Source organism: Falco rusticolus, chromosome 3 (genome assembly GCF_015220075.1).
Source record: "Falco rusticolus isolate bFalRus1 chromosome 3, bFalRus1.pri, whole genome shotgun sequence".
In the NCBI taxonomy this organism is placed as follows: Eukaryota; Metazoa; Chordata; class Aves; order Falconiformes; family Falconidae; genus Falco; species Falco rusticolus.
Window position 1 is genome coordinate 57,439,870 of NC_051189.1, and position 24,512 is coordinate 57,464,381.

Sequence of the window (24,512 nt, forward strand, 5' to 3'; positions counted from 1 at the left end):
CTCTCTCTTTTCATTATAATTTTGTTATTATTATTATTGCCTTTTCATTTTTCTTTGATTAAAATTATTAAGTTGCTCTTATCTCAACCCTCGAGTTTTACATTCCATTCCAATTCTTCTCCCATCTCTCTGGGTGAGTGTGAGTGAGCAAGCAGCTGCTTGGTACTTAATTATCAGCTAGAGTTAAACCACAACACTGCAAAACTCTGAGAGATCTATAAAACAGAGCTGAAGAGGTTATCTAGGTTATTTCTTCACCCTAAGGATCAACTGTCTTTTCTGACAGATATCCCAACCTGTTCTTAAAGGCAACCTGACAGATTCCAGCATTTCTCCTGGCAATCTACTTTAGCGCTTCACTGCTTTGTTAAAAGAATATTCCTCATCCTGAAGTCAAATCCTCAATTTAGTATTCCCCATCTTAGAAGAACAAGAGATGTAGAAAAGAATTTAAGTTCCTCTTTGTAGCTACTTTTTGCAGTTTTGAAATGGTGACCTGTGGGAACATGAAAAAAATGAAGATTGTAAGAAAGGAGAAATATTAATTTTCATGTCTTTATCTGGTCAGTCTTACATCTGCCTGATTCTACAGTTTACATATATATATGTCTTTTTAATTTTTTTGTCATTCATATTCTTACTAAATTCAACACTCATACAAGCCACAGCTCTGCAGCGGAGGCTGTGCCCGTACACTATGGGATGGTATTACTGCATATATCTTAGGGGTAATGCATTAGTTTATATACATCATAATGTGCTGTTTGCTTTGCCACAACACCATGACTCATGTTCAGCTTCTGAGCCACTGTAACCAAGGGCCTTCTCCGCAGTACTTCTGCATAGCCATCACTCTCCATTCTGCGTCTGTACATGACTATCCCTAGTTATGTTTGCATCTCTTTGTTAAATTGAATTCTGGTTTCCTCTAAATCATTCCTTTAATTTGGAAAAAAATTAAAAAAAACTCTAATCCTATCCTTCAACAAGTCTGAAATCCTTAGGAACTCTAGATTTAGTAAACTCCTAAGTTTATGCGGCGCTCCTCCGAAGATAACCCTTTGCAGTCCTTCCAGATCTTAGTCTCGTATTTTGAGCAGTCCTTCTTCAAAAATGTCTAGGAAGGAGAAAAAAATCCCAAACTGATGATGTTGCATGTGTGTATAATATGACATATATATATATACCAAATTAAATAATCAGGCATGCTAGAATGATATTTATTGATCCCGTTCTGACAACTAATCTAAAACCAGAGCTATGTAGACAAAGACATATTTTGTTCCACCGCCAAACTGCATATAAAGAAAAGTCTTTCCTGATATTTTCCAGTCAGAAGGATAGTCTCTTGAAGTCAATGAGAAAATGGTTATTTTCAAGCAGTTTATGTGCTGCTGCAGTAGCTGTTCTAAAGTACAAGAAAAGAAAAACTTCCATAATAAAAACATGTAATGGATGTTTTTTCATTCATATGATGATTGATCTCATGTTGTAAAAGTAATCTTTCAGTCACCTCTCATTCAATTTAAGAGCAATTCTTTTCTTTAGATGCCAAGAGGGGGGTGAGTACAGAGGATGACCTCACTTTCAAATGGGGCAAAAAAAGAGAAAAGCTAATTATTAGCACTGGACAAAGCACCATCTACTGATTGTCAAATTCTACATGAAAATGTCTTTTTTTTTGATTGAAAAGTATTCAAAGGACAGATGGGCAAGGGCTTTTTTAACATTTAAAATGGTCTCTTAGGTGTTTAGAAGCAATGATACATAGATGTTTGTCAGCAAATGGCCTAAGGCAGATGTCAGCAAGAAGGTAAAGAAGCTTGACAGTTACAGACGACCAAGTATTATTGCAAACACTTTCAGAAATAAACAAAATATTTTCTTAGACACACAAGACATGTACAGAAAGCAAATGATGCACTGTATTTTTTTACAATTTAGGCATGTGCCTTCCTTAACAGTGAGGGATGAATAAATTCTTCCTGGATCCCACTTCTGTTCTTTCTACAGTTCTACAGACAATCCACATTTGTGTTATTCCTCCACAACCCTTTTTTCTGGTATACCGATAACATTAGTAGAAGAAGCACTGAGCTGAAACATTTGCTTCTCAAGCTGTAAGTAGAGGAGCCCCGCATTCAGCATGGTCCTGCTTGTGAATGGAGTACACTCCAGAACAGATAATAATGTCTCAAAAATTGACTCCAGAAATATCCTAACCATGGTTAATTTGAAGCTACTACTCACAATTTCTCTCTAGTACAGTCTAGCTCATCCAAAGGCTGGTCAATAACAACAGCAGGATGGCCTGTTCAAATGGATGACTTCAATGTGTTAAGGACAACTGGGCCTGAAAGAAGCCTAAAGACTGAAATATCTTGATATTTCTAGTTAATGCATGAGCAGTGATAAATGCAACTTATGTGTGAATGTCATTCCTGTTCTCTCTCTGTTGAAGAGGACAAAAATCCTTCTTCTCTTAGAAAAAAAGTCTGTCTTTGCACTCCTTCAGTATCATCAGGACTTCTGGTGAGAGCAGTGGTCATGGTCAGGGCTGGTGTTCATGCACCACATGCTTGCAGGCTGCAGTGAGGAATACACCTCAGATCAGATCTTTCCAGCAGGGATATCTAGGAGAGTCACGAGGATCACTGAAGTCCAATGCTTCTTGAACTTCCCATAAGTATCCCAAAAAACTACTACCTTCAAGCTTAACTGAAAGTTACTGTAGCAGCAATATTAATTCTGGGAACACTTAGCAATCTTTCCAGCCCTTTGGCTACACTTAAGACTGTCACACTGCAAGTGAGAAACTTGCCTGTTTAGAAAAATAGTAAAAAGTAATCACAGAGGGGATAAAAAAAGGAATATTCATGAGGCACAATGAAAGTTGTTATTCATTTATTGAGATGTTATTTGCCCCTTATTAAAGCTCTTTATTTACATACTCAAGAAAAGTATACAGATGGTGCCACACGGTCATGAAAATATTTCAGTATTTTCAAGGGTTGCATGAAAGACAAAACAAAGCAGCTGTAACTTTAAATCCTGGTAATTTAAAAGATGTTGCTCTGTCATTATTATAACTCATAAAAAATGTATTGTTTCCATAACAACCACCTCATCACATGTGAGACTGCCTGAAAAACTCAAGCTTTCTTTAACCAGTCAGATGCATGGGCCAAACCTGAAAATAATTCACCGATATATTCATGACACTTTCTGTCTTTCTTGTAAAATGAACTTTAATGCACATAATTCCTTTTCAGCAATCATTATCTTAAAAATCTATAATCAAAAGAGTCTAAGGGATTCTCTTTTTCCTCCTAGCATTAGAAAATGTCTGGGAATGACCACATTTCTTCAGATAGAATAGGGTAGATGAATGCATTCAATGTACGTTCTCTTCACTGCTGTTATTTTCCTGAAGCTCCACCGTGTACCATTTGAATAACACTCAACATAAATCCCAGATGGTGGCAGGAATTGCAAATGATCTAGTGTGGTAGCCCCTGCATGTATGCAAGGGTTCATTGAAAAGAATTGCATTTTAATGGAAATAGAAGGTATGCCACCTGGCTCCATGTGATTAAAAAGCCTACAGTAATGCAGCCGCATTTCCCAGTCCTAGGGGCTTGAGACAGATGGCTGAGCACAGGTCCTGCTACTGAAGTTGTATAGTCTAAGCAGAAAGACATAGTACAGCTGTTCACAAGGAAGGATGGGCAGCATGTCTCTGTACCCTATGGCAGGCTACACTATGCACTGTCGCAGGACACAGGTGCCTGGTGACGCAGGGAGCGGTGCAATCATACGGCTCTTGGCTGCCCAGAAGTCATCTCTGCAGCAGTGGCCACTTCATTCCTGCCCCAGACCTCCACAGAAAATGGTTTCCTCAGACTGTGACACTGAAGCCACCAGCCTGAAGCATCCAGCAGAGAGATTGACTCCTGAAGTCCCATTCCCAGGTAGCCTAATCACCAAGTTAATAGGTATCTGGGGATATCAGTTGAGTTTAGAACAAAAATTTCAGCTTTGATGAAGTGGAGGTTTAAGTTACGCCCTCCAAATTTTAGTTTTCACAAACTAAATTTTTGCATTTTCCAGCAAACTTTTGTTTTCTGGGATTTTGGTCTGCCAGCTCTCCTCTGCAACACAAACGATGTTTGATGTGCTCCATTTGATAATAAATGTAATATCTCCCTTCTTCCCATATGGGTATTCTCTTCAAGTTTTGCTCGTTTTCAGTCTTAAGTCCTCTTAAGTGACATTCAACAAATAACTACATTTTTCTCTACCATATTTCCCTCTATTTAAATATGGTTAAATATGATTTTCCATTTTGGAAACATGCTTTGAGTTTTACAGGTCAGAGTGTTTGCCTCAAATCCCATAGTAATGTTGCTTTCCATGCTGCTTCCACTTTGTGTTTCCTGAATGACTTTGTGCTCACACACTCACCAGCAGTAAGTGCCCAAACTAGCTTTGTAAAGTGGAAGGAGTGTTGTGCACTATTCATTATACAGTTCAGGCTTCAGCAGATATCCCTTTTCATACATTTATTATGAAGATGGAACAGCCCAGAAATACGTTTCTCCTTCAACTGAAACCCTATTCTATTCTGCTACTATATCTTTGTTTTCGTACCCACAGACTATGCAAAATTGACCTCTATAAAGGGGGAGAAAACAGAAAACCAGTACAGAGAATTTATATGGTTCAGAGGAATATATATATGATGTCAGAGGACAGCAGATTAGAGAAATCACAGGTCTGATTCGTTCTGGCAATTCCTGTATTTCCTCTGTTATTCTACAGAAATGCACAGGCAATCGGTAAAACACCAGCCCTTGGCGTACAGCTGCCTCGCTGATACCTTCCTCCCGCAGGGGAGGCGGGGAATACAAATGACTTGGGGAAAGTTTTATGGAAAAGATGAAAAGAAAAAAAACCGAAGATAGGACAAAACCATGAGTGAATTCAACGCACAGGTTCAGGGAATAGATAAGGACAGTGTAAGGAAGAAGGATGCAAAAGATCATTTCTCTCACGAGTCACTGCTAGAAAACACATGCTGAGTCACAGGCACTATAAGCAGTAATTTTAGAAGAGATGATTATTAGCTAGTTGAACTGCTATGTGAAAGGTCCCTCAAAACATTAATTTGCTTTTGGAAGTATTTTAGGTCTTTCAAGAAATATACAAAAAAGTCTTCCCTAAAACCTACCTCTCTGTCCAGTGAGTTCTGAATTGCAAAGAATTAACTGTTTATTTTCCTCATATTCATATTCAAAGTTTATATGTTAAAGTCAGTACTAATAAGAGGAAAAATAATGGTGCTCAACTCCCACTCCCAAATGAATCCCTCCTAGAATTTTTTCATGTTAAATGTTGAGATTCTTATGCAACTGTATTTCAAATTCACACACAGACACACTGTGCTTACATATTTAACTGTGCTTTCTATCTTACAGACTGAATCACTAGCTGAAATGTCCCTTCTGGCCACATTTAAAATCTTGATTATAATCCTTGATGAAACAGAGAAGTGATCAATCCTTGCATTTAATCAGAATAAATTAAACTAATGAGCTTTCCTAGCAGATTTATTACTTTTTTATGGATGAAGTTCCCCTGGCTGATCATATACAAGCCAAAAAAAAAAAAAAATTCTTATATAAGGGGTGGGGGCCATAATGTTTCACTTGAAAATAGTAGGTTCCTGTTATAGGCCTAAGAAAAACTAAGTTTGTACATTGTCTTCACACTTGTATGAGGACCAGATAGGAAGGGTCAAAAGCAAAGTTCAGAGCTGAGACTCAGCAAAGAGGTAGAGAGATGCAGGTTAGTGCCAGGGATGGTTTTGGCTAATAGCAGTCCTGCCCAGCACTATGAAATAGGCTTTAGTTCTTTGCCATTACATTCCCATAATGCCAGAGGCTGTTTCGGTATCACTGTAGAATATACACCCAAAAAAAGTTTAATTGCATGTACATATTTAGGACTAGACATGTAAAATGGTAATATTTTCCACTTAAAGCAACTGTTGGACCAAGTTTCCTTTTTCACCAGGAGAAACAGCTTCGGGTGGAGTTCGATCTTGCCAACACAGAGCTTTTCTCTGTGACAGGGGGACAAAGCCTGGCTCCTGAGCTGCAAGAGGAATCAGGTGGGAGAGATTTTCTCCTTGAGCTCCCAGCATCTCTCAAGCTCTGTCTGAACAAAAAGTATTCCCTCTCTTCACGTCTGGCTCAGGGCTGTACCAATGTTTGTGAAGGGTCTGACTGGAGTGTCCTGTGCTGTTTCTCTTTTTTCCCTACCTCTACAACCCGAGCAATGTCACCTCCACATGTAATGGTAATGCCCAAGCAGATTCACAAATGTCTGCAGTTTGGGCAATGTTTTCAGTTTAGTTTAATCTTCTCTGTAACAATACCAGAAGGATCTTCGTGGTTGGGGCAATGACTTTTTTTCATTCCACACTTACCACACCACCTGAGACACTTTTCAATTGTTGTCAGTGTCCTGGATTCCTGAACTGCAGATGCAAAGACATAAAACTGTGGGTTTCTGGGTAAATTGCAAAATGTGCAGAAAGATACCAATATTTGTCTTCTGAAGTTCTGGAAAAAGCACAAAGATCCTGAAGAATGATTTTCAATAAAGTTCAGAGTTGGTCGACAGCAGAACAGGAGAAGGCATTTCCCTGTGTGAGGTGAGACAGTCTGAGAGCTGTGACCACACATGAACTTTGATGGGCAGCAGTTAGCAACAGGACCACAGATGGTGTAGCCATAAAGTTAAAGAAAGTTCAAGGCATGAAAGAACACAGAAACCTCTAGATCTGAGAAATATTAGTTTTCCCTTGCAATCCTTTCTCCTTTTCTTTCAATCCTGACAATCAGATAAAGTGTGGGAAGCCAGCTGTCTGGAAGGGGAAGGCAATCAATCACTGCTCTGCGGCCCTCAAAAGGGGGGCTCAGTTGCTGCTTAAGGACAATCACTGGTCTGAGCCAATTCCTGCAGACTTTGTATACACCACATGTTTGCTTCTTTATCCTACTTTGATAGGAAAGTATTTTCAAATGGAATTCTACAACTTTGTTTTCAGACTTCTTTCTGGTGTGCTTTTCACAAAACAGAAGAAAAGCGCTTAATGTTTCTACTTCTGAAATTTTGGTCATTCATACTCAGTCACTTTAGAACAAATAATGCCGGTTCAAGGACATGGGTAAACTTTGTAGACATGCCTCTCACAGAGCCTTTGAGTGGCAGGCACCTTGCTAAAAGAAGTGAGTAATGTTGTCTTCTATTGCAGACAGAAGTTGTTCCAGACACTGTCCTCCGGCAGCAAACTCAGGCATAAAAAGTCTTCTGGTCCAGTGGAGCCCTCACAAGCCTGATCAATAAATCAACTGGTTATTGCCTGGCAGGGCACTAGCTCTGTAATTATTTTCTTCTGACTTTCTTCACACCTTATGAAATAATAGGTGAGTAAAATCTTCCACCCAAAAAATCAAACTGAGACACAGAGATACATAGCCAAAGTGATAGTAAGAAAGCTGGGCAGCTGCTTCATTACAGAGTAACAGGCTACTAACATTTGACTGACATTCTCACAACAAAAAACAAACAATCTCTGGCTATTAACATTCATTCTTCTTCCTCTTGTATACCTCTTTCAGAAGTGATAATCCTCTGATAATTGCTGATGGATTCTCCCTAAGAAAGAGATGGGGCTCCAAGCACGCTGTGCAAAGGCAAGCCCAATAGAAACAGAATTGGTATCAAATTCCACAGCGTTCTTACTTTCCTTTTGTCTATGTTTGCTCCTTCTGGGTGACTACAGTTTCAGTGTAGCATACATGGAGAATTTCATTAAGGAGGACCAATGGAAGCAAACCTTCCCCTGCCCAGCACATGTACTCTGATTTCAGTTCAGTTTCAGTTTCAGCTCAAGTGATTTCTGCAGGAAGCAGTTATACAGAAAACCAAGTCTTGGTTGTTCTTCATTCTTAAACTTTGATTACATCTGGTAAATATTGTGCCCTTAAGTCATTTAATAATTCCACTTTTCCACTTTGAAATAATATCGCTGCTGTATGAAAGGTTACCTGAAGGGCCAATTCTAATTACTGAATACATTCTGCATAAAAATATTTAGAATTATTCCCAAACGTTTACCAACCACAGATTCAATAATATTCTTTTAGAAGGATAGTGTAATTGCCGTATGCCCATCTAACTTTATTTATCTTTCAGATTTAAATGCTAGGCTACTCCAGTTGTGGATTTCTGGATTTTTTGGAAACAGGTTAATTAATTTTGGAAACAGGTTAAACTAAGTGCTGGTTGAGAGGACAGTATTAATCAATATATTGCCGTTTGCAAGACATTTAAGACTTGAACCCCCCATTAAATCCAAATCTATCCTCACAAGACTCTGATTATGGAAATGTATGCATATATTTCAGTGATATTAGTTACACATCCACATCTACATTGGACAGACAAATAAAAATATACTGCTGAGATTTAAAACATGGAGTTGTTTGGCACATGAGAAGGTAAATGCAGCACCTCAGTCTACCACCTATTACAACAGAATTTTGTGACTATACAGTTATAATTGTTCTATAGCAAATAGATACTTTCCAAATACAGTCATGGAATAGAAACAGATAAAATTCAGAAGTTACTTGTAACTTTTCATGATAAAACCCTCTGACTTTTACATTGATTAGAGTCCCTGATTAAGCAAATATTCATTTGGAGTCACTAGATTATATCCTCCATCATTGTACATGCTGTTAATTTATGTAATAAAAAGTATAGCAAGCACAGAATTATCTGTCAAGAGTATTTGCAAAAATAAGGCACTCAATTTCAACAATTTTGTTAGTTATATTATAAAAAATTGTCCTGTTACCATACCTATAATAAATCATAATCTTTGCAAGGATTTAAAAAAAAATGACATAACAGTCATGTGAATAAATAACTCTTAAGGTATCTAAATGGCAGATTAATATCTAAGGTAAGCAAAGCCTTCTGGATCCTTCCCGTACAAACTACAGTCATATAGTAAAGACAGTGCAAAGTTCAGTAAAGCCAGCTCAAAGGCTTCTGTGAGCTTCAGGAAAGATTGATCAGACCATGACAAAAGCGCTTCAGTCAAATATAGATAGAGCTCACATTCATTCAATATTGGTACATCACTGGTTTAAAAGAGAAAGAGGTTTTCTGTCTTCTAAAAAAGAACACCTGTGTTGGAAGTGTGATGTAAAAACCCTTACAAGTAGACAAATTAAAATGGATTTTCACCAGGCTATTGGGTCACACACCTGTAACCCAAGCCCCTTGGTTCCCATCAGATTTACAGTGTCTGTTCCAAACCATGAGGCACTTTCCTGTTTAAATTGCTAGGGCTTTACATTTAGCACAGCAATAATATGGGTGGTTTAGGGGAATGATATTTTCTCCGCAGAAAAGGAGATCTGCTACGGCTCGAACCTCCTGGCTAACAAAAAAAAAGTGACCTTGGCTGACAGCGGGCATGCACTATTTCAAAGTGAAAGGCAAATATTTGACAAGGTCATAATAGACTCAGATAGAACTCTCCAAACCCATACCACGTGCAGCCTTAACGTCAGCAGGACTCTGTTGTAGTGAATATATCTATCCATTTCTTCAGGCCTCATGACTATGGTGGGCCTGAGGTAGGGGTGCTGGTCTTAAGCTGAGATCTCAGCTGGGGCTGAAGTCTGATTTACAACCAAGAGTGAACGTTCGCACACCCACCAGCTGTCTGTGACAAAGATAAGGGGGGCTCTAACACAGATGCAAGCACAGAATCTGACACTTCAACCTTACTTTTGTTGCCATTTCTTAACAAAAGAGACTATATGTGAGGACAGCACGCTACTTTCTGCTGACCTTAGCTGTACCAGTGCAATGGAAGATTCAGTCCCTCTCTGTTAACATGTTGTTAGACTGCACGGCCCTTGGTCTGTCTGGTTGTTGGCCTTAAAATGTGCTATTGGAAAATACTTCATTTGTTTCCCATGTTGTCTATGATGACCTCACCAGCCGAGGCAGATTTAAGTTTTATTTAAAAGAAATTAAGAGAAGCAAAACAAAACAAACAAAAAAAAACCACATAAGAGGGAAATGCCTACATTTTCTGCCTCTGAAGTGAAATTCTCTATAAAGTGATTAGATGTTGTTGAGCTTCCTAGTCAAAGAACAGACTTTCCCTGAGGAATCCCTAGTGCCAATTCTGAGCACAGAAAAAGATGCTATGGGGAAGAAGAAAGTTCTCTAAATAAATCTTAGCAGAAGCCTCAAATGACCAAAACACAACTTGAAATGGTCATAGCCACTTCTTCCTCAACATAACTTCTCATACAGTCCCTGTCCAAAGTAATGGGCAGAGAAGAAGGGTCCTCAGCTACCAGGAACTTCTTGGTGGAAAACCCTTCTGGTTTTACAGGCATGAGAGAAGCCCAAACTTGGGCCTTATAAGGCCAAATATCATTTGAAAACTGCACTCCAAAGTCTTCACTGCTTTAAGACTTCACCCAGGGAAATCAAAAGTAAATGGGGAATAAGGGTGAATGGTGCACTTCACTGGCTGGGCAGTTTTGGACGAGATTCCAACACTCCTACATATACTTGAGGGTGCTGCTGGCACCAAAATCTTCTTGTTTTATTCTGATGTTGCTTTGCACCTAGCAAAGTGAACATTCAGCTTCAGGACAAATATTATCTGCCTTGAGAGGTTCTTTGTCTTCCAAACAAAGCTTTAGCTTTTTTTTTTTTCTGAAGAATTTCAGCTTGATGGATATTGGCAGTGGAAAGCGTGTTAAATAATGCATGAAGAGAGGGATGGACACAAGAAGTGTCAGTTTTCCTTTTTATACCCTTTTCCCCTGCAGCCTTTGAAACATATTTTATGCAGTTGCTTTATTATTCATACAAATATATAAAGGCTAACCCTGCCATTAGGCTCTGATGAATATACTGTGCAAATTCATATGCAAAGCAGATGTAACCCTCAGGTCATTGGCACATGCCCAGCTGCAAAAGAGGTACCACCATGTCATGCAGCATTTTGTTGTTTCGGGCAATCCTCCTGTATTAAAGTCAGGAATTCAACTAAATGGAACAAAGGCCGTATATTTTACATTCCTTTACACCCAAAGTACACGCACAGATCAGCATCCTATCTCTGACCTTGTGGGATTTTTTGCTGTCTCCAGAGTAAATATAGCTGCTGTTGCTATTGTTCCTTCTCTTCAAAAATATCCACAGTTCTGTCAATGATTTGAAAGCAGTGGTATAGTAAGGTATTACCTCAAAAAACAGATTCCATATGTACAACAAATGCTCTTTATTTCAAACACACATACATTTGTGTTTCTTGCTCAGAGCTACATTATGACTAAAACAAACAGATGATCACTTTCAGGAAATATTCTTTCTAGTCTTGGCATCATGTATTTTCAGAAAGAAAATACCTTAGTTTACTAAGAACCTGCCATAACATTAGTGTCAATATGGAACTGTAGTATTTTAAAGTATTTGCTCCAGCACAATCCAAAGTGAATTGAAATCATTGGGAAGACTTTTACTGTGTTTCCTGACCCTAGTCCTTTAATCTCCTCCAGCAATCAGTCTATCGTGTATTGATACACCCACCTAAATAAAGTCGAAATACTTGTGTAACAGAGAACAATTAGTTGAGAAAAGCAAGAACAAAAAAATACTTTCAAAGAGCAGTTTCTACTGAAAATTTTATATTAATATTTTACCACTAGGCTAAAACACCAGAGAAAACAGCATATTATAACCCTGAATGGTGACATAAGAAATCCATTAAAATCCTAATTAAAGTGCATTCTGCATAACAGCAAGTCTTGGCAGTGCAAGTCATCTACCAAACACTATGAAATGCATTGGAGATTTGGAAAGAGCATGTGCAATTCTTTTAAAAAAAAGATATAATATAGCTTAAGAGACAAGGAAGTTTAATAGCATTTGACTTGCCCAGCATTTGAAGTTTGCCTGAAATGACACATTCATCATATAATCTGGTCCCTATAAATGTTGTTATTATTTATCCTACCCAAAGCTATCAGGCTATCAAGCTTGGGGTCCCAGTAAACTGGTACTGTACAGACATAGACAAACACAGCTTTTGCCAGAAGGGCTTAACACTTGTATCTTTGATCCAACAAACGCTCTCCACCATAATCTCTTTGGCATTAATAATTTATTATACTTAATGAGACTTCTAACATGCAGAAAATTAGACAAGTCATTATGTCTTCAAAGGATCATTTCCTGCCAGGCGAAAGTAAGAAAGCAGCAGATACAAGGTAGAGGAATGATCGTTCTGGCTTAGACAAAGAACTCGCTAATTCTTTTTTTAAGGTGTGAATTAATCATCTCCAGTTACCTCTTACAAAACTATTGTTACTTAGTTTTTATATATAACTCTATGTCTCATCTTCTTCTCAAGTGTTGCACATCTGTCGATTAGCATTAATGTGATTCAAGGCTTTGCTAAGGTCTGTTTGCTTGATCGGCTTTTTAAAAGCTTAAAGTAGTTAATTTTGTCTAGGTTTCTCCTTGGTACCAAGCCTAACTTCAAATCAGTAAAATTACTCTTCTCTCTCTTAAAACATCCTTCATTCATCTCTTTGCCAGCAGCAATTCTATTTCTTTTACATAAATATTTGTATTTCTTGACACCATGACAGCCAGTTCCCACAGCCGTAAAAACATGGTCCTTCTCATCTTCCACTGCTTCTTCCCTCCCTTCTGATCTCATGTGCACCAGACAGAACTAGACTCAAAGGATCTTCACCAAAAGAGACTACCCCCAAGTCTTTCCTGGGTAAGGCTACCTGGTTCAGATTAAAACCTCAGATTCAAACATACTCAGAAAGTTGCTCTTGCTTGAGCCAGCTCATCTCGGTAACACAGATTCAGAAAAGGAAGTTGTTCTTGTCATGTAAGAAGGGTTATTTCATCCTTGTGAAGAAATTTTAAGAACAAGTTTGAAATATCCTACCAGAGTCAACACCTGTTCCTAAACCTTGAGCTTCTGCGAATATGAGCACAAACATAAATTTTCTTCCGGCTCCAAAAGCAGATGCTCCTAAAGGTTGGCAAAGCAGCAAGCACGGGCGCTGCGGAGCACTCTCTCGACTTCACATCTCTCTTCCTCTGAAAAACAGTGAATTGGAGACATTCAAACTGAGATGCAAAAGCTTCCAGAACATCTCTGAAAGCAGCAAATTACCCTTGCAGGAGAGATCTGAAAAACATGTCAGCAAAGGATGCTGCAGGTGCTAACTTTAATGGTTTCTGCATCCATCTGCACAGAGGCTAAATCAGCCTGTGCACTTGTGTTGTCTGGGTCACTTTAGAGTGAAGCATACTTAATAAACCAGATGAAAGCAAGCCATGAGAAAAACAGGAAGATGCTAAACCAGGGCTGAGGTCAGCAAAGTACAGATGCTGATGTAAGAAGGTAGGCCAGTTTCAGAAATAATAGGATATGGATTTACACTGGGAATACCGAGATGGTAGGAATAAATAATGTAGATGGGTAATAAGACTAAAGCGCCTGGATCTTAGACTTTTAGCTCTTTCTTATCTCCAGAAGAGATTAATTTTCACGGTCTGATCTGCTTTCCGCTTTTTCATTCAATTGTCACAGATCCAGCTCTCACTTCTTTAAGCTGTGGGACCAGTCTCTGGAAGGAGAAAAGTGGGAGATGAAAATAGCCTTTACCCACTGTAGAGACTAAATATTGGCTCAGAACTGGTCACTGTTTCCTTAAGGGACTTTGGAGGAAGAGACTGCAGCAAAGATGCAAGATTCATCTGGTTTGTTTCAGCATCTTACGCTGCTCCAAGGCAGCACAATTTATAGCATGTGCAGAACTAAGGGAAGACCTACTGAATCACCAACTTTTGCCATATTTTGTGACCAGGATGACATCAGTGTTACATCTTTCCTTTTTTTTCTTTTTCTTTTCTTTGGGGGGTGGGGATTTAGCATCTGGGATGTTCTGCTTCTGTTATGATTTTTTTAACTACTGCATTTTCAATGTACCAGAAAGAATGCAAGCGTTAATGCTTCTTGTGTTTTCTTCTGCATTCACCTTGTCTCATTCAAATTTATCTTAATAATTATACATTACTCTGGAGCAGAAAAACGTGTCCTTGTTTCTGTCATAAATATTGCACTTAGTATGCAAAGTTGGTTTTAATCTTCAAATTGGTCTGTATATATATATAGATAGTGCCTTACAGCATTGTTTTTGCAGCCTTAATGGGGAAAATGTACGCACTGGGTCAAAGTAATTGGATTTCATCTGAGAAGCAGCATTTGAATGAAATCAATAAAGATTCTGTCATCTAATATTTTAAGTTTGGTACAATGAGTATACTGCAGGTCAGTGTAAATTCATTAAAAAGATCAATGTGATGGAATTTGTCTTGGGTGCCTTGAAATATCCTAGGGTGACTTGAAAGGAAGTTGCCAAGGAAACAAGAGATGCATCTCGGAGAAACATTTAGGTGTTTTAAGTTGATGGTTGAATTCTACTGAGTTTATAAGATAATACAATATAGGAAGTTGTCATGGAAACAAAATTCAACAACTGGTTAATGAATCACCAAGCTGGGCAATTACTGCAGGTGGCTGTATCAAACCAGCTTGGGCTAGAACATCCTTAAAAAACGCAAACTCTCCACAGGTTTTTGATTGCTGTTTTTTAGCCCGGATAAAAAGAGCAAATGGTGCTCAGGCACCAAAATGGCAGATGCAGTAGCAAAACTATTAACAGATAGATTTCTTTATAGCTGGGTTAATTTTGGATATTATAAATCATAACTTCTTAACTAGCATCTAGAAGATCTGCTATAGTAATAAACCTGCTTTGGATTTCAAATATACTTCTCTTTTATTATTGTCCATACTAAATGAAGCATTTTAATTACCAATACTTTCAAAACTCAGTTTGTGTCTTGATTGGTGTCCTTTCTCTGCCAAAGGCTTTTTGTTTGCAGTGGTGTTTTGGTTTTGCTTTTTTTCCTGGGTTTTATTCCCACATCTACTTTTCTTCAGTAATAAATCCTTGCTGAAGTTATTTTAATTTCTGTAACAGAACATAACAATCATCTTCCAGGATCATGCAGGCATCAATGTTTTCCTTCCTTTATTATTCTGTTTCAACTTGTCAATTTCCTTTCTTATTAGATATCATCACTTCTTAGTTTGTGTACAGTGCTTCAGGGTCTCAACGCTAACTTCTAACTTTCTACTAAATTCAAAGAAATCCAAGAATATATACAGTAATATGCAATCCATATTCTTTTTTAAATGTATTAGAGGAAACCATGACTAGCACTCTCAAGGAGATAAGCTGACACAGACACTGTAACTGAAGATATAGAGGGTGTGCTTTCATTCTCTTGGATACAATCAGACTACATCTAATGTATAGATAAGATACGTAAGGTAACACTTCTGCATGGAAATCCCTTTTCCAAAGCTACCCATAATTTACAATAATTTGACATCCCCAATAAAATCCCATTTTTAGCCCTCAAATAATTGTTTCTGGGAAGTTTTTTCTAGCTAACACTCATCCTAAGAACATCATACTATTTAATTTGCTAAAAAGCTCCTGGCCATTATGTTCTAGGATCAGCCTGTCACTTGTTAAAAATAACAGCTTTTTCAGATGTTTCACAAACATTTTGTCTCCCTTAAATAGCAAGGAATTAAGATGTCAGATACTGTGTAACAGCATTTATAGCTACCTCATCATTTTCAGTTAGAGCTAGTTATAAATTTTACATTATGTCATTTCCCCCAGCTACACACAAAAACTGTACAATTTGAAGTGTACATGTGCTTGCACAGGAATGGTGGTAAAGTAAGCTTGTGCTGTTCACTTGGCCAGTAGATGTCATACGCCTTTAATGAGGTTTAGCTTTTTCCTGAACTTAAAAAACCTTCACCTTGACCCTTTCATTCCTTCCTCACCACTGTACCTCAAGGGTGACATAGGCTGGTGCAATATCCACATGCCCTGTGGTGCTGACTGCCCTCCACCTACTGCCCCAGCTTGCTCCTCATCCAGGGCAGCATTGCCTGCAGCTGCACTGGTGGCTGACAGGAGAAAAAATAGGAAATCCAGCCCAAAAATGCAAAATTTTCTAACCCAGCAAGACCCCTCTGATTTGGTGTATTTGGACCTAAAGAAAGGCAACGTAAGATGCAGTGTTACTTTCACATTTGTCTTCACATCAGCTTCACAGAGTCCAGATGATTACTTGGGCAGAAGAAATAGGAGTATATAGCTCCCACACTTTCATTAAAAGTCTGGAAATTTCAGCACTTCCCCAGACCTTTGGACGATTTCCAGGAGAATCTCAGCTTTTATATAAGTTTCTAGACTTCATGGTAATGGAGAAAAAGGTGTTTAAAAGGTTTAGAAAGAGAGGACAAAGAAACTAACTCCTGTGTAGGATTTTTTTCTATGGTTTTTTTAACATCTCTGTATTTTTGAGAGGCTTAAATCATAATACATGAATGGTTGGGACTGGTCAAGAATCAGGACTCTAAATGTGAACCATTTTTAGCAAGAATGCATGCCCTTGGAAGCCACACACAATTTCTGTCACCGTCATTCCTCCTAGCAGAAAAACTAAATAGAATGAGGATTTCACTGAGCACCAGATGCTGTCCCTGAGCTATGAAGGGTACAGTAAGATAGAAACAAGCAAAAATATTCATTGTCATTTTCAACATTGTAGCTAAGCCTACCTTGCCCTTAAATGTATTTTGCAACCTGTATGATGTTGTGATTGTACAGCTTTGTGCTAAAGATAATAAAATAACCTTGAATCGTGCTTCCTAGCAACACAATCAATTAACTGGTTACATATGGACAAATACTTGAATATATTGTATTGCATCTGGATTCTATGTTATACTTCTCTCGTATACTGCATTCAATTAACTCAAGGCTGTTGCTAGCTCCTGAGCATGCCGCAGAATAAAGTCCTTTAGAGAAAGGACATTTGTCTTTTGTGTGTCAACATAATCGAACTTTCAACTTGAATGAATCCTCTGAAAGTTTAATTTCAACACTATTAGTACTAGAAAGTCTCTTTTTAAGGCCTGTTGCAGTTTAAGGCAGCAGAGGAAGCAGATCAGACTCTGGCTTCTTGCTTATTGCCCAAGGATGGTGCAGTCAGCTGGATAATGACAAAAATGTGTCTTTTTGTTTTCCAGGTTTGCTATGAAGTCAAATGCCAGATGTTCTCTGGGTGTTTTTGGTAGAATTTATTACAAGTTATTAACTTCTTGAGATCTTAATTAAAGGGGCATGGGAATAAGAAACATTAAAGGTTTTTTTTCTTCTTTGTTTTCTCAACTTTTTGCATTAACTAAGTAACAAGAAAAAAAAAAAACAACAAAAAGCTTGGTTGTAACAGCAGCATTTGCCAGCAACTGATTTTACTTGATGTTATGCAAATACAAGTTGAAGAGACATTGAAGCCCTGGGAGTCCAGGGATACACAGTTATGTTACTTTAATAATTTTCCTTCTTAAATGCTCTTATGGGTTAGCATTTACTCACGCAAGAATTACTGGCATCACTGGGGCTTCCTGCGTACTTTGTAATCACCAGTGCTATCAGATTCACTCAGGGATAACAAATTGTGCTTTACCTAACTAATACAACCAGCATTTCACATTTTGACTACTCACAAAAGGCTATCTGCATCTCTCAAAAAATATTCGTGCTGAAGTACTCACAGAAATTTAATGCAGGTACCTGTGAAATTTCCAGCAGGTCTATAAATGTAAAGGCAAAACTCTTCAAACAATTCCTTATGAATGATCTCTCCAACTGTAAATGTGAAAACAGAACCTTAAAAAAATCAAGTCCTTTTTCCATTAATGTAACTTTCAAAATGAACAGGTTTGTAAGCTTTTTAGTCTTCAAAAGCATGGCTGAACCAACTAGAGAGGCCAGAACTGTCTTCCCAGGAGAAGTCTGTTAAATAATAAATATAAAACCCAATAACTTTCAGGCACTTCAAACCAGGCACAAAATACAGACAATTCACAGTAGTTAGTCAGTATATCAGAACCAGGGATTTGAGACATTTTTTTTTCACTTGTGCAACTCAGAGCAGTTTCTCACTGAAGTGCTATTCACACAAAGCATCCAAAGCAGAGAAAAACATCTTGTGCACCGAACTTCCCATTAGGAAACACAGCTTGTGATATGGCAATTAAACAAAAAAAGAAATTAAATCTATACATAAGCCTCTCAAAGGAGGAGCAAAGGAAGGTTTTTTTCTTCTGATGTTTGGGGGAAAACCCTGCCATTGCTTACATGTTCCTTCAGAAGTTTTCAGCTCTTCTAATCTGTAGACCTCCCTGCAACTTCCCAGTACAGACTCAGGGCAAATTTAAGCCTATGGCCAAGACACCTAGCAGGGACTGAGCAAGAAAAGGTCCATAAAAGGGTGCAGGTTAGGACAGAGCATCCAGTCAGTCCCTTGGATAGCATAACGACGATGGTCTTGCACTGCAGGATGTGAGCATGCACACCCATGAGCTAAGTCTGTAGCAAAGTCGGTACAGTTTGGCCTCGGTGGTGCAGAGCACACAGGTGAGGCTGTTAAATGCCAATTGTCACTTGCCAGGGGGCTGCAGCCTCCAGGGTGGACACCTCCAGCAGTGGCACCAGCTTCTCCTCTAGTTGAGAAACCAGACCACCTGGGTATCAAACCTATCTGCTGCGGGCCCTGCTGACCCCACCAGTGGCATCCTTCATCCTAGGGGGAGAATTCTCGACATCTTTCATTCCCTGTGCCGGACTGGGCACAGCAGAGCTGCACTGATGAGTTGGACATTCAGAGACTGCCTTTCAGCAGCACCTTGCCTTTAGCCTGTGCCCTTTGCTGGGCCAGCAGACATCTTTTCAGAGTTCAGATAAGCCCAGGTGAAAAGTTTAAGTGCACTGCTGACAGACAGATTTGTACTAAAATGTGGGTGGGAACCTGAGTTAAGCCGGCAGTGAAAACATGCTCTCAGTCTAGATGATCCATCACAAAGGTGGCGCATCCAACATGCATCAATGCACATTTACTGTCCTAAATCACAGCGTTGATAGTGTCAGGAAAGAAAAATGAATAAAGCAGAGGGAAAATGCCAGGTAAGGACACAACACGATGAGTGAAAATACATATGTACATCCATAAGCACATGCACATACACGTACACTGCGTAATGTAATTGCATTTCCCTTGACAAGACCTTCAGGAAGATCATTCAATTTCAGCCATAACATATAGCTCCAGTTTCTTGGGTGTGTCATAGATTTTGTGGGCTGTAAACTATCAGTTGATAGTTTGGGTTTGAAGGAACCACCTTCATTCATTTCACTGAGAGTAATAATAGTGTGCAAAGCCACTGATTAAAATGGTAACCTAAAAGAGGGCCAGAAGTGACAGAGAACCTCTCCGCTCCCTCCTGTCTTCTACTCGCTTCCCACTCCTCAGAGCTGGATTCCTTAACCTTTGCCACAGCTTGCTGGTAAATAGTCTGGGCTAAAATTAGGTATATAGCAAAGGGTAGGTGTTACCATCTGCTGCATGTTGTTAATTCTTGATGGCCTGATAACATCTATTTTTGATGTTCTTTATTAGCTTTCTGGAGAGGAGAATACAGGGATAGGCCTCTAGTGCCACCATCAGTGGTTTTCAGTATTTGCTGCTTTTCTTCAGTTGACAACCAGCTTTTCCGCAACAGAGGGTTTGTAGAAGAACATGCTAGGTAAGACCGGAGACCACGGGATATTCACCTCTAGCACACAGGAAAAGAACTGGCAGTGACATCTAGCTCTGCTTTCAGTTCATTCAGTAACTAGCACATCTTCTTTTACACAACTGTGGACCATTTTCTCTGCTGTGATCTTTTTGTTGTCGTTGTAAGCAATAGTCAGATTTGAACTGAGCAATAATAGACTATGCATCCATTTTGGTTGTCTGGCAAAACAAAACCTATCCCAGACAGAGAGCACATTTAAAAACCCATGCACACTGCAAATACACACTTAGACTGGCAATGAGTGACTGATGGCTATATTACCTGTTGAACAAAATAAAGTTCTCAAAGTAAGTCTTATGCTATTCTATTAGTTGGCTGAGGAAGTACCAACTGTACCTGCTAAGCATTTCTATTATTCAGAGCTAAAGAAATAAAATACTCTTGTCTCAGCTGGATTTTCAAGAGTCAGGTGACTGTTTTGTGACATTCAAAATCATGTGAAAGCATAAATAAATGTCAAGCAGATCTAGGTCTAGCATGACATGAGATCAATTGCTGTGAACACCACAACGTACCACAACATTGTCTAATAGAATGCTGACCCTTTACATTACATTATTTTACACATTATCCCTCATTACAATGTTCTGAAACCATTGATTCTGCTTTTTCTCATCTTATTCCAGACCCTCCATTTTCATTTTTCACCTACTATCCTGCTGCCAAAGACGGAGTAAGTAAACCATCTTTGTGACTTAGTAAACCATGCTAAGTGACTTAGCATATATGAAACTGAGCTTCTTACTCAGTAATGAGCATGTGAAAAGTGATTCTTTAAAAAACACAGCTGAAGGCCTGAGTTGCCTTTCCAATCTTTTCCATTATACACGGCTAAGCATTTTGCATCATGCACAGCTGAGCGTACTGCCAACATAAACCGGGAGGAGAAACTAACTCAGAAACAAGCTCAGGCCACACAAGCTAAACAGAATCTTCGTCACAGGTAAAATTTTCAAGAAATAAGTGAAAAGTTCATTAAATATTTTAAAGGCTAGTAGCGCATTGCAAGTTTTCACTAGGAATCCTAACCTTTATACTGACCCTTTATTTTGGAATTCAGACTTTACGTAGACTTCTTACTTTTCTCTTGGAGGTCCTCACAAAGCTTCCCCATTACATGCTACCAGTCACCTCTTCCTAGAGTCCCTGTTGGTTATACCCAACAGTTCTCTTTCTTCTCCTAGGTGCTAGAGATTCAGTCTGACACCACCCGTAACAGGTAAGTGCTTCCTCCTCTAATGAACCAGATGATGCACCCCTCAGCTCTCTCTCCCCTTGAGCTGCTGTCCTGGCTGGGTGCCTCTGCCTGACCCATCTGCCCAAAGCCCTTCCTGAGAAGGCTTACCTTTGTCCTTCCAACTGGATGAAATCACCAACTAACCAAGCACCGCTATCAGGACTGGCAAGTGGATTTGTTTTCAGCATCTCTGTGGTGAGTCACTGAGACAGATGTACTCTTCAGGCTAGCAAAGTCGCATTGCCTTTTTATGAATAGCTGAGGTATTTGAAACTGCAAAACAATTTCCCTTAGGAGGCGAGTGAGCCTCAGCCTGAGACAGCTCAGGCCCTCCTGGAAGACTCACTGCCTGGAAAAGTTAGAAGGTAAGAAATGGCAACACCATCTGTAAATGTCAAAGAAGAGACTTACTACTCACAAATGATACAGTAAAGATCCCCATCCAGTTGGAGAACTCTGTATGATACTAAGCTCTCCCCAGACATAGAGCTCAGTTGGGTATAGCTGGAATACTTGTAACTGAAGTAGATAAATGCTTTGGCTGCTTTTAGAAAGACTCCTGAAATATTTGGTCTTTTTTCTATCTAAACAGATTAAACAGATTTATATTTCCACATGAACAAGCTATACTAGGACAAGCAGATAAAAGGGAAATGTCTGCAGGTGAAAGTGTTACCATAAAAGAGAAAGCATAGCTCCAACACACCGTGTGACCTAGAAGTGAGAATTGCTAGATACTTAGCTCAGTGTTTCTAAGGCTGTAGTTTGTGATGTTTCTAAAGGTCAATAAAAGACATAAAAGATGTTAAAAATGATAGATAGCAAGAGCAGCTGTAGTTCATTTCTACAGCAGGTGGGATACGAATGGAGATTATAACACGAGGCTGCAACGTTCACAGGACAGGGAACTGCAAGTACCCGTAACTGCTAGCAGCAGCTCAGTTCCTTCCAGGCAAAGGATTAAGTCTAAACACATGCAGCCTGTAATTATGGCTTGGTTTGATGCCCCTGCAAGAGACATGGAAGGAGCTACTTCTGCTGCAGGGAGTGAAAAGGCTGGGGTCATGTGGAAAAAGATGAGTCAAAAAATAGTCACAGATGGTTTAGAAAACACTACGCCTGCCTTATAGGGAGCTGTCTGTTGTTTTCTACAGTCTGAATAAGCTGAGAAATTCACAGAAGGGTTCATCAGCAATGGGGAAAGTGGACACCGGGAACGGTCAGGTAAAGGGCTATGGCTTTGCTGGTGTAAACTAGCACAATTTCACCAACTTCAGTGTAACTTCCCAAGTGCATACGAGCTGAGGATCAACACATGTACCTCCAATAACTGCTATACAGAAAGATGAGGAAGAATACAGGTCTTGCAAAAATGAAGTAATCATCTGCAGTACCCACTGGGAGAAAGAAAACTAAGGACTTGTATCTGTAAAATACTCCCTTCTCTCTCACACACACAAATACATGGAGTATGTAAAAGGATAAGGACTGTTTGCTAATCTCTGGCTATTGCAAAGGAAGATAAGCCATGTTCTGTAATCAGATCTGTATGAAGCTTCCATCTTTTCATAATAAAACATTCATGTTACAGATGCCCTGACAGATTTTACCATCTTGCCATTTTATTGATTCTTAAATAGGAAAGCTATCATACTTCTGACTGCTTCTCATGAGGAGACTAATTAGATTATTTCATCATCTGGTTCATCAAAGCAGGAAATACTTAAGTGTCACAGCTGGTCTCAGACTAAATATCTAGTACCAAGATTTTAAATTAAAACTATTACATCTTCACTGGGTAAGCATTTCATAAATGGCTAGACAGTAAAAAATGATGAAGACAACAGATATAGTCTCACATCTCTGGGCTGCAAAGGGAGTCTTAACTCTACCGGCGCATCTGGATTTATTTTTACTTGGTTTTGCTACGACTGTCAACAAAGAGGTTTTGCATAACATTCAGATCTGGAAAACTCAGAGTGCTAATTTAGATTTCCGGTAAAGACTTATGACTTAACAACTCAGAGGCAACACCTTCATTTTAAGTGAATCCCCTGTTATTGACGCAACCTTTCCAAGCAGAGTACTCGCCACTATGGAGAGATCAACTACAAGGAAGTGCATACCCCACAGAGAGGACCAATCCCACTGTCTGGTCACTACTGACTGCCCATCATTCCTCTCCAAATCTGTGGGATATCTTCTTCTTTTGCACACACAGCTTAGTACAATAATCAAATCCTCCTGTAAAGAAACACGTGTGACAAAGACATATGCAATTTTATTGTGCTTCACCTTCTCACACCTGTATGCAGAGGACAAGAATAGACAAGCCACTAATTTAAAATAATAGTTCATTCCCCCTAGTGATTTGGAGTGAAATTGCCAGCTATTGCCAGCAGACAGCCTGCAAAAAGCCTAGGCTTTTGAGGTCGCCTTAAGACCTCAAAAAAAGCAATGTGATAATGGTTAAATCATTTCCTTTAAAAAGCATTCTCATTAAAATCCTATGTAAAAACAAAGTCTTAGTATTATTATAATACCAAAACCTCAGTAACTTTGTTATGGAATAATGCAGTCCTGTTTCTTTTACAGACCTATAATGTCATTATGTAAATGGCTATACAAAGCTATGATTGTATCAACAAAATGAAATTGTGAAATTGTCGTGCAAGACAGTTCCCAGTCTCTGTAAAAGAGGCTTTTCAGCACTAGAAAACCAGGAAGTCTCCTCCTGTAATGTTAGGAGGAATGTTAACATTGTTGATTCCTGTTGCATTTTTTAGTTGAGGGTTATCACAATTAACCTTGAAGATCACAGGACCAAAGAATTATATGTGTGAGTTGCATCACACGGTGAAAATTATAACATTATTCAAATTGCTCTTATGTTCTGCACTTCCTTGACCTTATTAGAAATTTAGAAATCCTTATAACTTTTCCTGCCCATTAGTTGATCAGAAATAGTTCTTTGCAATCTAAACCCTCTTGTTGTGTTGGGGTTTTTTTTTGGGGGGGGGGGGGTTTGTTGTTTTTTAATGAGCTAGGCTGCAGGCCTTATAAAATTTTAGATGAGAGTTTTGACTGGGTCACTTTAATGTGGGAAAAAGTATATCTATGTCAGAACTGTCTCTTTGAAGTTATGTGAACTGACAGGTGAACCATGAACCTTAGGAAAAGACACATATTTTCTGAACTCAGCCTAAGTTTTGGAGTGCACAGAGTAATGAAAGATACAAAGGTCACATAGTTAAAACCACACATTGAAAAGTTTGAGTGCAGTAACAGTGTCATAAAAATATTTTCAATAAGCTGTCTCCTGAATTAATAGTGTAT

At 38.9% G+C, this 24,512-nt stretch overlaps 1 protein-coding gene across 5 annotated transcripts in view; it reads right to left on the reverse strand.

Moving 5' to 3' along the window:
* Window positions 1-2,890: 2,890 nt before the first annotated feature.
* Window positions 2,891-24,512, reverse strand: part of METTL4 (methyltransferase like 4) — a 46,263-nt gene continuing 24,641 nt past the window's right edge. Inside the window, exons 8-10 of one of the 5 annotated variants that reach the window (XR_005103438.1) lie at window positions 17,874-17,948; window positions 15,028-15,179; window positions 13,173-13,236 (exon numbers count right to left, since the gene is read on the reverse strand). Coding sequence is in view for 4 of the 5 variants with exons in the window: in XM_037382082.1 (XP_037237979.1) it covers window positions 13,169-13,236; window positions 17,874-17,948 (143 nt within the window). In the remaining variant the exon portion in view is untranslated. The other 4 variants (XM_037382082.1, XM_037382083.1, XM_037382085.1 and 1 more) reach the window with 4 other exon arrangements.